The 14,588-nt window shown below is 44.0% G+C and overlaps 1 protein-coding gene and 1 long non-coding RNA gene across 3 annotated transcripts in view; one reads left to right on the top strand and one right to left on the bottom strand.

Moving 5' to 3' along the window:
* LOC111972022 (protein phosphatase 1H) overlaps positions 1-1,624 on the bottom strand; it is a 48,094-nt gene extending 46,470 nt beyond the window's left edge. For both annotated transcript variants that reach the window (XR_002878344.2, XM_023998858.2), the window contains exon 1: positions 624-1,624. Coding sequence is in view for 1 of the 2 variants with exons in the window: in XM_023998858.2 (XP_023854626.1) it covers positions 624-856 (233 nt within the window). In the remaining variant the exon portion in view is untranslated. The remainder of the gene's footprint in view (positions 1-623) is intronic.
* On the top strand, positions 1,624-11,746 carry LOC111972232 (uncharacterized). Its single transcript, XR_011480725.1, has 2 exons — positions 1,624-9,801; positions 9,877-11,746. It is a non-coding gene; the product is annotated as an uncharacterized lncRNA (long non-coding RNA).
* Positions 11,747-14,588: the final 2,842 nt, after the last annotated feature.

Here is a 14,588-nt window from a genome sequence, read left to right as displayed (position 1 = left end):
GACTGTACATGTAACATGATTTGACATAATTTTATCTGTGGCCAATAGTCTTGAGCTTTCTTGGATTGGCACTTCTAATGCAACTCTATGGCAGCACCCAAGAGGCTAGAATTTTCGAGCTCTACCCTTAGACTTGGTGGTGATGTAGTGTCCTCATGGGTGACATAACACTGGGTAAGCAACTAGATTAAGCTGCTGGACGATTTTTGTCTGAATGGATGGTCGGGTCAGAACATAATTATAATAATTTGTACACTACAAATTGACCATAACAAAGCCACAAAATAGATTGTATTTGAAAATGAAAATAATTTCAAACCTTGATTACATGGCGAAACAAATGTTTACCTGGATTCCTGGTGATTTGACAATCTTTGACAAAAAAACGTAAATCCTAAATAAATAAAAATCACTTACAGGCAAGTTTTGGCACAAGGGCTGCCTGTTGCCAACCCATGTACTAGTGTGGCAGGCTACGCTGACAGACGCAATTATAGCCTATTCCCATGGAACTAACCGGGGCACAATCAAATGAGGCTGATGTTTACGCTTCCTCTGGTGCAGGTAGTGCAATGTGCATGCTATAACCTGCTGCGATTTAATAAAGATGGACGCATACTTACTCTGCATAACCAGTGGCCCACGGCAGCCTCTTCGTCTCTTTCAGAATGAGTATCGGCCGAGCAACATGATCCGCCGAGCACTCGATTTCATCCGGTGACAGTCCCAGAAACTCCGGTCTTGTGTACGGGTATTTCAGCGGTAATTCGGAGCCACCGAGAGGTTCACTGTTCGAACTGCCAGCCATCATACCGCCCATAAAATTGGCCACAGCTGATTTCACCCGGGTGAGCATGTTCTTGCTGCAGCGTGTGTCCAAGCAATGCTAATGCCGGGGTCCCCTTTCTCGGAATATCGCCGAGGCTCGGCGGCGCGTTTTGCGGACCGCAACGGTTCAGGTATGCACCTCTCTCTATCAAATCATTCTGTACCGAATGAACGCGGAAATAAACTCATGGTGAGCACAGTCATGTGACAAACCGTTTGCTTGCTGGATTAGGTCGCGTACCTATCGCGCTATGACGGTGAGCAGCTGTTATTGGCAAAGCGCCAGTAGGTGAAAAATGTAGGCTAATTATCCTGGAATGCCGTGGCAGGTAGGCAACAGTAGACTGCTACAACAAGAACCGACGGCAAGGTACAGTGAAAGGCACTTCAAACCAAGTGTTTGCTTGACCCTCAAAATATGGTGAGTGAAGTCAGCTGACAGATAGCCTATATCCTCTTTGGAGTTGCCTACATCCTCTTTGTAGTAAGTAGCCTAGTTGGTCTCCTTTTCTGCACGACAAAGCATTTTCTGCTTATTCTATTTGAGACTCTCCCACATCACATGCTCTTCTCAGTCATGTCAAAGTTGTCCTTGTCCCATTTTAATTTTGTGTAATGGGAATAGAACTTCCACTAGCCTATGTGTCTTTAATTAGGCTATTATGGAATAACCAGGTAAATACCAATGTTATAGTAACCATACCTATCGAGTTATGATGTTCTATGATCAATACATTTTTTGTTGTTGCTGTGACTAGGTGACGGGATGATTTGACTATATTAACTCATGTATTACGGTAGTATTTTCCAGATCTAGGTTCTCATTGTGGAAGGAGCCTCTCCAATGAGAATTAAGGAACTCCTGAGACACTGCAGATGCCAAACTGGCAGCATAGAGCAATCTTTAATTCATGGGTTTGTCTTTTAAGAGGTTCATTGACCTAATTACAAACAGCCAATCAGAGAAAATATATCAGACTATCTAGAGGTATATATTTCTATGCAGACAGTCAAAGTGATGCTGCCGGTGATTATGTTCTATATAAAGCAAGTGTTAGTCCCTATACAGTGCCTTCAGAAAGTATTCATATCCCTTCACTTTTCCCGTATTTTGTTGTGTTACAGCCTGGGTTTAAAATGGATTAAATTGGATGAGAAAAAATTCACTGGCCAACACACAACACACAATGTCAAAGTGGAATTATGTTTTAAAAAATGTATACAAATTAATTAAAAGTGAAATGTCTTCAGTCAAGTATTCAACCCCTTTGAAATGACAAGCTTAAATAAGTTCAGTAGTAAAAAAGTCAGATAACAAGTTGCATGGACTGAGTGCAAAATGTGCCTAACATGATTTTTGAATAACTACCTCATCTCTGTACCCCAGACATTCAATTATCTGTAAGGTTCCTCAGTCGAGCATTGAATTTCAAACACAGATTCCATCACAAAGACCAGGGAGATTTTCCAATGCCTCGCAAAAAAACGGACATTTTAGCATGGTGAAGTTATTCATTGAACTTTGGATGGTGTATCAATACACCCAGTCACTACAAAGATACAGGCAATTTTCGTAACTCAGTTGCAAGAGAGGAAGGAAACCGCTCAGGGATTTTACCATGAGGCCAATGGTGACTTTAAAACAATTAGTTTAAAGCTGCAATATGTAACTTTTTGGGGCAACCCAACAAAATTCACAGAAATGTGAGTTATAGATCTGTCATTCTCATTGAAAGCAAGTCGGACGCGGTAGATCTCTTCTATGTGCTACAGTATTTCTATGCTTTACGTTTTTAACTTATGTTTTTGTGTCTTGCTTAATTTTTTTACTCCAGCTTTAAACAGCTGAAAATACAATATTTTATTATAAACATGCATCCTGTTTGCAACAAGGTGTAACAGTATAACTTTACGTTGTCCCCTCACCCCGACACGGGCGCGAACCAGGGACCCTCTGCACACATCAACAACGGTCGCCCAAGAAGCATCGTTACCCATCGCTCCACAAAGGCCACGGCCCTTGCAGAGCAAGGTGCAACACTACTTCTAGGTTTCAGAGCAAGTGACGTAACTGATTGAAACGCTACTAGCGCGTACCCGCTAACTAGCTAGCCATTTCACATCCGTTACAAAGGCACTAAAGTAAAACTACAAAACATTTGGCAAAGAAATTCACTTTGTTCTGAATACAAAGCATTATGTTTGGGGCAAACACAACACATCACTGAGTACCACTCTTCATATTTTCAAGCATGGTGGTGGCTCCATCATGTTATGGGTATGCTTGTCATCGACAAGGACTGGGGAGTTTTTCAGAATAAAGAAATGGAATGGAGCTAAGCACAGGCAAAATCCTAGAGAAAAACCTGGTTAAGTCTGCTTTCCACCAGACACTAGGAGATGAATTCACCTTTCAGCAGGGCCAAATCTACACTGGAGTTGTTTACTAGGAAGTCAGTGAATGTTCCTGAGTGGCCAAGTTGACTTAAATCTACTTGAAAATACAGTACTGTATATGGCAAGACCTGAAAATGGTTGTCTAGCAACGATCAAGAACCAATTTGACAGAGCTTGAAGAATTTTGAAAAGTATAATGGGCAAATGTTGCGGAATGGTGTGGAAAGCTCTTAGAGACTTAGACGAAAGAGATATATCATTCTGTATTTCATTTTCAATACATTTGCACAGAAAAAAACATGTTTTCACTTTCATGGGGTATTGTGCGTAGATGGGTAAGCAAGAAAATCTACCTAATCCATTTTGAATTCAGGCTATAACACAACAAAATGTGGAATAAGTCAAGGGGTATGAATACTTTCTGAAGGTACTATATATCCTAGTTTCAAAAGGAAGTCTGGATGATTTCCCTTCGTGCTGCTGCCAGACGCTTTATCAGAAATATGAAATATGAGGCTGCAGTATTACTGTATGAGAAAATGTAAGGAAATTACGACGCAACACCAGATTGCAGAAGGTGATGTGGTATTGATGATGAAAATGATTACAAATCAATTATTACGGACTTCTGTTGTCTGCAAAATGAGCTCAAATCAATCAGGCTCTTCTTTCCTCTGACAGACAAGTATTGAAATCCAGAATCAACCCAGTCAACTCACTTATATTGCTGGTTGAATTTAAAGGCTAAGCATCTTCAGGATTGTTGTTTTATATCATTATTATTATTATTATTTCTGCTCAGGTCTGTGATAGGGTGTATTCAAGCACACTAAGGTCAGAACAAACATGCTAGGGTCTTGGGCATGCACCCATGACTGGATAAGTGATAGCTGAGATTGATCTGAATTGTTTTAGTTCACCTTTATTTAACCAGGTAGGCTAGTTGAGAACAAGTTCTCATTTACAACTGTGACCTGGCCAAGATAAAGCAAAGCAGTGTGACACAAACAACAACACAGAGTTACACATGGAATAAACAAACATACAGTCAATAACACAATAGAGAAAAACAAGTATATATACAGTGTGTGAAAATTAGGTAAGGCAATAAATAGGCCATAGTGGCAAAATAATTACAATTTAGCAATTAAACACTGGAGTGATGGATGTGCAGAAGATGAATGTGCAAGTAGAGATACTGGGGTGCAAAGGAGCACAAAAAATATATAACAGTATGGGGATGAGGTAGTTGGATGGCCTATTTACAAATGGGCTATGTACAGGTGCAGTGATCTGTGAGCTGCTCTGACAGCTGGTGCTTAAAACTAGTGAGGGTGATATGAGTTTCCAGCTTCAGTGATTTAAAAAAAAAAAGTTTTTTATTTTTATTTTTATTTTTTTGCAATACGTTCCAGTCATTGGCAGCAGAGAACTGGAAGGAAAGGCAGCCAAAGGGGGAATTTGCTTTGGGGGTGACCAGTGAAATATACCTGCTGGAGCGCGTGCTACGGGTGGGTGCTGCTATGGTGACCAGTGAGCTTCGATAAGGCGGGGCTTTACCTAGCAAAGACTGACAGATGACCTGAAGCCAGTGGGTTTGGCAACGAATATGAAGCGAGGGCCAGCCAACGAGAGCATACAGGTCGCAGTAGTGGGTAGTAGATGGGGCTTTGGTGACAAAACAGATGGCACTGTGATAGACTGCATCCAATTTGCTGAGTAGAGTGTTGGAGGCTATTTTGTAAATGACATCGCCGAAGTCCAGGATCGGTAGGATAGTCAGTTTTACGAGGGTATGTTTGGCAGCAAGAGTGAAGGATGCTTTGTTGCGAAACAGGAAGCCGATTCTAGATTTAATTTTGGATTGGAGATGATTAATGTGAGTCTGGAAGGAGAGTTTACAGTCTAACCAGACACCTAGGTATTTGTAGATGTCCACATATTCTAAGTCAGAACCGTCCAGAGTAGTGATGCTGGACAGGCGGGCAGGTGCTGGTAGCGATCGGTTGAAGAGCATGCATTTAGTTTTACTTGCATTTAAGAGCAGTTGGAGGCCACGGAAGGAGAGTTGTATGGCGTTGAAGCTCGTCTGGAGGTTAGTTAACACAGTGTCCAAAGAAGGGCCAGAAGTATACAGAATGGTGTCGTCTGCGTAGTGGTGGATCAGAGAATCACCAGCAGCAATAGCAACATCATTGATGTATATAGAGAAAAGAGTCGGCCCGAGAATTGAACCCTGTGGCACCCCCATAGAGACTGCCAGAGGTCCGGATAACAGGCCCTCCGATTTGACACACTGAACTCTGTCAGAGAAGTAGTTGGTGAACCAGGCGAGGCAATCATTTGAGAAACCAAGGCTGTTGAGTCTGCCGATAAGAATGTGGTGATTGACAGAGTCGAAAGCCTTGGCCAGGTCGATGAATACAGCTGCACAGTATTGTCTCTTATCGATGGAGGTTATGATATCGTTTAGGACCTTGAGCGTGGTTGAGGTACACCCATGACCAGCTCTGAAACCAGATTGCATAGCGAAGAAGGTATGGTGGGATTGGAAATGGTCGGTGATCTGTTTGTTAACTTGGCTTTTGAAGACCTTGGAAAGGCAGGGTAGGGTAGATATAGGTCTGAAGCAGTTTGGGTCTAGAGTGTCTCCCCCTTTGAAGAGGGGGATGACCGCGGCAGCTTTCCAAACTTTGGGGATCTCAGACAATACAAAAGAGAAGTTGAACAGGCTAGTAATAGGGGTTGCAACAATTTTGGCTCATAATTGTAGAAAGAGAGGGTCCAGATTGTATAGCCCTGCTGATTTGTAGGGGTCCAGATTTTGCCGCTCTTTCAGAACATCAGCTATCTGGATTTGGGTGAAGGAGAAATGGGGGAGGCATGGGCAAGTTACTGTGGGGGGTACAGGGCTGTTGACCAGGGTATGGGTGGCCAGGTGGAAAGCCTGGCCACCCGTAGAAAAATGCTTATTGAAATTTTCAATTATCGTGGATTTATCGGTGGTGACAGTTTTTCCTACCCTCAGTGCAGTGGGCAGCTGGGAGGTGCTCTTATTCTCCATGGACTTTACAGAGTCCCAGAACTTTTGGGAGTTTGTGCTACAGTATGCAAATTTATGTTTGAAAAAGCTAGCCTTTGCTTTACTAACTGCCTGTGTATATTGGTTCCTAACTTCCCTGAAAAGTTGCATATCGCGGGGGCTATTCGATGCTAATGCAGTGCGCCACAGGATGTTTTTGTGCTGGTTAAGGGCAGTCAGGTCTGGAGTGAACCACGGGCTATATCTGTTCCTGTTCCTACATTTTTTAAATGGGGCATGCTTATTTAAGATTGTGAGGAAAGCACACGTGAAATTAACGTCAATGTCTGCTGTCTCCCACAGATATGGTATGGAGTTTTGTCTGCAGTCACCAAGAGAACTGGCATGTAGTGGAACAAACGAGAGGAGAATGCCAGAAACAGTCTGTGTGTGATGGAGAGGAGATCTCAATTGCCAATGATAAGTAATAGTGTTTAACATCTGGTGTTTGAGGTTTGTTACAGAAGTTAGATACAGTACAGTAGTAGATTTGTTCAAGGGGTTTACAGTTGACTTCTTGGCATTATGGGTATGTGTTATTCCCAAGGGGAAATAATACCTTTGCTACCTCCCTGTTCTACCAACCTGCATGAATATAAGGCTATACCCTAGACATGTGTTGGTTTCAACTATAGAGCCATTTAAGTATTTTTCCATTGTCAGCCAAGAGTGTCTGAAAATGTTCCTACTTTTTGACATTATAGTCATTTAGCAGACAGTCTTATCCACACCAGTGAACAGTGACCTGACTGACAAACAGCTGGATGATTGGTCAGGCAGCTTGTGTTGTTGTATTGTGAGTCGTGTCTTGTTGGCTGTGATCCCATCTCCACACTAGAGCTTTATTTATTTATTCTGGTCCAGCAGAAGGAGCTCTGGCTGTGATTTTATCAGCTCACCAATGTTTTTTCCTTCAATTTTAACGCTTTCAACGGCTTTTCTTGCGTCACAAGAATGTTATTTTTCCATTAATTTAGGGTCAAATCCTTACTTGACCTCTGTGTGTTAAACTAACATTGGATTGATGTCAATGCCTAATGCACAGGAAAATCAGTTATGTTGAATACTGTATTCACACTATAAAAACATCTCATCAGATTTGTGATCTCTCTCTTTCTCTCTTTCTCTCTATCCCTCTCCCTCTCTGTGTTTTGTTTGAGTTGGAGGTCTGTCTTCAGAGAGGGATAGACCATCTCTGTTTTGTCATGAGTGGATTATGCCTGTGATGAAACAGTGAGGGGATTGAGGGAAGAAGCCACTGGCCTGGCCTGCCCTTGTCATAAGGTGTGTGTGTGAGTGAGACACCAGAAGTCCCCACAAGAATAGTAAACAAACAAAACATTTACCAACTGGGAACATTTTGTTTGTCCTCACAGGGTCAAATGCTATTTCTAAGGGGGTTAAGGTTAGAATTAGGGTTCACGGTTAATGTTAGGTTTTTGGGTTCATGTTAGCGTAAGAGTATGAGTTAGGGTTTAGGAAAAATAGGATGTTGAATGGGACTGAATTTTGTGTCCCCACAAGGTTAGCTGAGAGAGTGTGAGGATCTGTGTTTATTGCACTATAACCCAATACTATATCACATGTGATATAATATTAGCAACTGGATTGTCCACAAGAAGGCGCCATTGGACATTTTAAGCTGATTTTAAGCATATGGGCCTGGGAACACAATGAAAATTAGTTAGGATACGTTTTTTTAAAATAAAAGGTAGACTCGTGTTAAGTATTTAGAACATATTTTAAGCCAACAGGGCAGGAAAAAGATGAACATAGAAAAATAGTGATTTTATAAGGCTAACCCATGTTATTGTTAGATAAAATACAGTGGACTCCTGAAGGAGATATTTCATTAGTACAGAAAGCATATGATATGGTTAGCATTCGTTTTGGCCTCATTTGATCATAGTGTGAATAGTATAAAGTGGACGGGGATATATGACATCTGTGGTGATTCAGGATTATTGATAGGATCGAGATAACCTTATTTAACCTATGTAAGGACTTTCGAAATTGCCACCATAGACATGTTTTTTGTTTTTTTTTGTTTTGTAATTCCATGGGTTCAGATAACAGTGAGACACTTAGTTAATGTTTGGGACCAAGCTACAGACAGATAAGGGAAAGGGCAGACAGAGGGGCCCTCCCCACACTGCTGAGACCTTGAAGGTTGGGAACAGAGAGATAGGAGTGACACAGACTGGGTCACGGTTACTGAGGGGAGACAGAGGGAATGAAAACTTAGTTGGGTTCAGGAACTAAGGGGCAGCACTGATAACTTTTAAAGTAGATAAGATACTTGACAGAGAATTGTTAGATTTGCGCCAGTATTGATACAAGGGCGGAGCCATGTATCAAAAGGGGGATGGAATAGGGCACTTTGTAGTGTGGCCTATTAGTTAAATATCCCTACAGTTGGTTTACTAGGATAATAATGGAGGACATTCTAGCTAATCAGATAGAATAAATGAGAAATTGTTTGTTAACCAAATCTGTATGTCCAAGATTTTATGCACTACAGGTGAATTACAGGAGAAGGTGATTCATGCAATCCAGTCCATGAGGAGAATAGGTGGAATGCAGCCCCGTTGGGAGGGGCCATACCAAGTATTCCTGGTGACAGCCTTTGCGGTGAGAATAGCTGAAAGAACTACCTGGGTTCATATCGCACATTGCAAGAGGGTAAGACACACTGACACTGCCGAACCATCACAGAGTTAAGGAGAAGAACCGTAGCTAATAAAGTTTGGGGGTCAACTCCTTATCGAAGATTTCCCTCATCACTGTGTACGTTCATAGAAGTGGAAGTACTGTCTGGCCTCTGACTGCTGATATGTTTTCTGGGAGAGGATGGGGCTTTACAGGACTGCTGGTCGTCCTGAGCTGTCTGATTGGGATACGATGGGGATGGTTGCCATCACAGTGCTGCCAAAACCACCACCAGTTCCAACAGGCCAAGGCCAGGTTCAGCCGAACTCCTCCACTACTTCAAGACCGGGTTCCACTTCGTCACCTAAGCTCTCCAATCCGGTACAGGTAATAAATGTAAAGGATATCTCAGATAGCGACCAATTGGGGACTGAAACTGGCTATGAGGGTAGGGATAATATGTGGTTAGCCTATATGAGGTATACAGCCAAAACACTTAACAGAAAAGACTGTGTGATCTGTGGACATGCTAGACCTGTTCTGGCTACTCACCCATTTGCCCTTAGCAGTGGGGAAGGTTGGATGTGCATATTGGAAAGTTTCTACCATAATAAGCCAAATTCAACCCTGTGTAAAGCTCTGAGTCTTGTGTTCCCAGAAGTGCCCCCCCAGAAGGCACCGTGGGGGGTTAAGGCATATGGGGGAAATGACAGCTGTATCACTGGTACAGGTAGGGGTATAGACTATGGGAGGCTCCCTACTGCTGACTGCATCACTAATGTCACTATTAATGCCACCTGGCCCGTTGAAGGGCTGAACCAAACTAGAGGTGTTGCTGATGTATGGTGGATGTGTGGACCTGCCAGGCGGTTGACCCCTATTTTGAAAGGAGACTGGCAGGGCACATGTGCTTTGGCCAGTCTGATAACACCATTGACTATTATTGAGGTTACAGCTAACCAACTCCTGGGATCTGCACATGACACAGAGGCTCGGGACCAACCCAGGAGACGGCAGAAACGTGACGCTCCTTGGTCCGAGGGTACAGATAACATCCACACCAACCTGTTGGGGGTCCCAATAGGGGTCCCCTACGAATTCCAGGCATTAAACAGGAATGATGGCCTGTGGCATTTGTTGCCCATTATTGGCCCAGCTATTGTTGATGCTAAGCAAACTGCCTGGATCAATTATATCTACTATAATCAACAACGATTTGTTAACTACACCCACACCGCACTTACGGGGATGGCTGAACAATTGGATGCCACCTCTCGAGCCGCTAGACAAAATAGGCTAGCACTAGACATGATTCTGGCCAACCAGGGAGGTGTTTGTAAAATGTTTGGAGAACAATGTTGCACGTTTATCCCTAACAATACCAATCCAGATGGGAGCATTTCAAAAGCTCTGAGCGGGTTGGAAAAGTTATCTGTGGAGATGAAGGGTCTTGCAGGTGTGGAGGAGAGTGGACTGTTCTCCTGGCTGGGTGGTTGGTTTGGTGAGTACACTGCATTGATGGTCACTGGATGTCTGACCCTAATAGTTGTATTTCTTATATTAATGTGCTGTGCTGCATGTATTATCCTCTGTTTGAGGAAATCTTTTACAGATGTTGCGCACGCTGCGGTTATGATGCCATTGCTTGCTCACGTTTGGGGGATGCTGAGACTGCCTTGGCAGAGGATGATCCATGGTTTGCTATATAAACAAAATTGCTTATTTTTAGTTTAATTCATTGCTTTTTGTTTCACAATATATCCTTGTAATCTTTTACCCTGTATGTTGTCCTACCTTATGTCAAGGTTTACATTTCCTGGGTGGGTGTTAGCCAACCTAGTACCTGTTAGGTGTAGCAGGGTGGACTAGATGGTTTTTTATTCTTTATACAATAAAGGTGTGTTTCTTTTAATCTTTGTATTCTGAGTGTGACACCCTAAAAGGGTGTCAAAAGGAGGAGTCGAAATGCAGCTTAGCGTATATCATTTGTTGATTGGTGTAATTGTTGATTTAAAAAAATATATATAATAATAATTAATTAATTAATTAATAATAAACGTTTGACTATGTTCATGAAATACTATTAACATATTACTATACTGTGACCGCTGAAGTAAAGGATAATGAGTGACACCCTAGGGGTGTCAAAAGGGGGACTCCTAAAAATCCCTATGGTATCTAATATGTTACTAGGGTAACGAGAACGTGTTCTGAATGGTCATTAAAGGTTTAAAGTTCCTGGGTTCATCAACAACCTGGTATGTATGTATCGATCATTGAACCTGATGGTTTCTAATACTATATCACATGTGATATAATATTAGCAACTGTTGGCCTGGGCGCCTGGGTGTCTGTGTGTGTGTGTGCTGGAAGTAACATTTTGCCCCAGATAGTGTGCTGAGAAGCTGTGGTTAACCTTGAGCGAGAACAGTATGCTTTCTATGCAGGTGCAAATAGCTCAAACAATGTTACAGAACTGTCTGACCTCAGTCTCCAGGGTGTGGGAGCGTAATCTACACAGCAACAGCGCCGGACACCAAGGAGCGCCAAGAGGCTGGGACCAGCCTGAGCGCCGGCGATAGGCTGAGCAAAGTTTAAACCACGCTCAGCCTCTACTGTGATAGGCCAACAGACGGGTTGGAACTACGTCTATCACGGTATAAGAACAGCTGTTTACTTACCTCCTGCCAGTTCCCTGTTCTACCCTGCGAGGTGTTACAGTGAACCCGGATATACGGAAATTGCATTTACCATTTATCGCTTGAGTTTAATAAAAATACTTAAATTATATTCGGTGACTCTGAATCACATTTTGTCCTGATACCAGATTTGAATTGACGCAAATCCCTTATAAGAGAGTGAGAGAGAGTCATGCTCAACATGAGCTTCTGATATATTTCATATTTTTTTGTTTTTAGAATGAGATAAACACTCTAATCGAAAAAGAATTCCAGACAAGAAGTGATGAACAACAACTCTATTCATTCAGANCAGTATGCTTTCTATGCAGGTGCAAATAGCTCAAACAATGTTACAGAACTGTCTGACCTCAGTCTCCAGGGTGTGGGAGCGTAATCTACACAGCAACAGCGCCGGACACCAAGGAGCGCCAAGAGGCTGGGACCAGCCTGAGCGCCGGCGATAGGCTGAGCAAAGTTTAAACCACGCTCAGCCTCTACTGTGATAGGCCAACAGACGGGTTGGAACTACGTCTATCACGGTATAAGAACAGCTGTTTACTTACCTCCTGCCAGTTCCCTGTTCTACCCTGCGAGGTGTTACAGTGAACCCGGATATACGGAAATTGCATTTACCATTTATCGCTTGAGTTTAATAAAAATACTTAAATTATATTCGGTGACTCTGAATCACATTTTGTCCTGATACCAGATTTGAATTGACGCAAATCCCTTATAAGAGAGTGAGAGAGAGTCATGCTCAACATGAGCTTCTGATATATTTCATATTTTTTTGTTTTTAGAATGAGATAAACACTCTAATCGAAAAAGAATTCCAGACAAGAAGTGATGAACAACAACTCTATTCATTCAGAATAGAAGAAAAAAATWACTTTGCGCCTCAAGTTAAGAAGTTAAGAAGTTTTGAGTCTAGCTAGCTAGCTACACAACAAAGACCTAGCCAGCAGACTAACAAGCTGGCCAGAAGAAACGAGATAGAACAAACCTAGCAAGGGCAGATATTACAACTACATCAAACGACCAAACTGAGTGAGTAAACCAAAAAGGAGCACGGACTAACTTTAAACATATCTTCTGTTTTTTAATGTGAGGATTTGTCACTCTTTTTGCTGGTTTTTGAACTAAATTAGCGCTAGCTAGCAACAGCAGCAGACGAACAAATCGGTTGCCATGGCAACGGGGCAGCAGCAGCAGTTGTAGCAGAGCCCACAGGCACCATGTCCCCACTCCCCCTCAGCGCTGAATCCATTCTCTACCCTCCAGAGGCCAAAAATGACACAACGAGGAAAGCTTTTAAACAGAAGCTACTAGAGGGGAGGCCAGAAACCCTTTTTGCAGACCTCTACAAAAACGGTGACGTGAGTAATCTCATCTTCCTCACTGACCAGCCAAATGCATGGCGCTCAGCAGTGTGCTCTCACTACCCATCCATAAAGAAAGAGGGAATCTGTAATGGGTGGAAGCTGGAAATCAAAGAGACGGACGACCCTGACAGCACCATGATAACAATCAACCTCTACAAGACTGGGACTGTCATGGTGCAAGGTAACATTAGGCTGTTTGAAACAGACTTTCAGACCATTAAGGAGAGAGCGGAGAGAGAGAAGGACACCACCAGTGACATGCCCTCCCACAAGACAAACTCCACCAGCACCACCCTCACCCCTACTCTCCCCACCCAAAAAGGCACATCCAGCACCTCTCTTCCCACCATAGTGGAGGACACGCCCCAGGAGGAGAGCGACCCCCTCAGTGCAGAGCAGGCTCAGGCCCTCCTCACCACCATGGCTGCCATGAGGGATGAGTTCACCAAACTGGAGGGGGAGGTGGTCCTGCTCAGGGAGAGCGTGAGCAAACAGCAACCAGACAACCACACCTTAGAGGAGCTCCTAACCAAGGTGAGGACAGAGCAGGACAGCAGCCTTGCAACACAGCTGAAAGAGGTTCAGCAAGAGAGAGACGGACCTCAAGAGAGAGCTGGCTGATCTAACAAAGGAGGTGAGAGAGCTCCAAAAAGACAGGCAGAGCAGCAATAAGGAGCTGACCACACTAAGAGAGGAGCTGCAGGAGAGAAAGAGAACAGAGGACAGGCTGCAGGAGCAGCTAGACCACCACCCTATGACCTGCCCTCACACAGCAGAGGAGCCCAGCTCAACCAGCCAGGCTTCCCCAGCCCTGCCTGCTGCACCCCTCCTCCCCAACCCACAGAACAGCCTCCCACTGACAGTGGCACCGACACAGACAAGCAACACCCCAGCTCCAACACCACCAGCCCCCTCTGCCCCCCCTGCCCCCCCCCCCCCCCCATTTGATGGACTCAAATGGGAAGTTTGTTCAGGAGAAGAAACTTTTCCCCTAGACACAAAACGAGAAAGGTGTGGTGCCCAACAACGCAGCTGCTTGATGGAGCTGCTTGATAAGCTGCTTTGATAAGGCCCATCTCGGGTGCCAAGCCACATAATCATACATACCGGAAGCAACGACTGCGTGCTCAGCATGAGAGGGTGGCGACTTCACTACGGGGAGTGATTGAGAAGGCCTCCGCAATCTTCCCCAACTCAAGAATCGTGGTGTCAACCTTCTACAGAGGAAGGACTTCCACCCTGCCACAATCCAAAGAATAAACGCCAGCCTATCCCGGGACTGTGCCTGCGACCCAATGTACACCTGGCCCACCATCCCACCCTCGATCTGGACTGTCTCTATGACCATGTTCACCTGTACAGGGAGACAGTCCCCATCCTTGCAAGACTCTCAAGGACGTCGCTTTAAACCGCAGCCCGACTCCTCCACCCAGGAACAGCGGAGCAATCTCCACCCGCCGAGATCACCGAGACAACACCCGGGACCAGCACCCTGGAACCTCCAGCCACGACCACAGCACCACCAACCTCAATGCCCACCACAGCCAGCGCAGCACAGACGAGAACCAC

This window comes from Salvelinus sp. IW2-2015, linkage group LG13 (genome assembly GCF_002910315.2).
Source record: "Salvelinus sp. IW2-2015 linkage group LG13, ASM291031v2, whole genome shotgun sequence".
Taxonomy (NCBI): domain Eukaryota; kingdom Metazoa; phylum Chordata; class Actinopteri; order Salmoniformes; family Salmonidae; genus Salvelinus; species Salvelinus sp. IW2-2015.
This window is presented reverse-complemented; position numbering and strand designations above follow the sequence as displayed.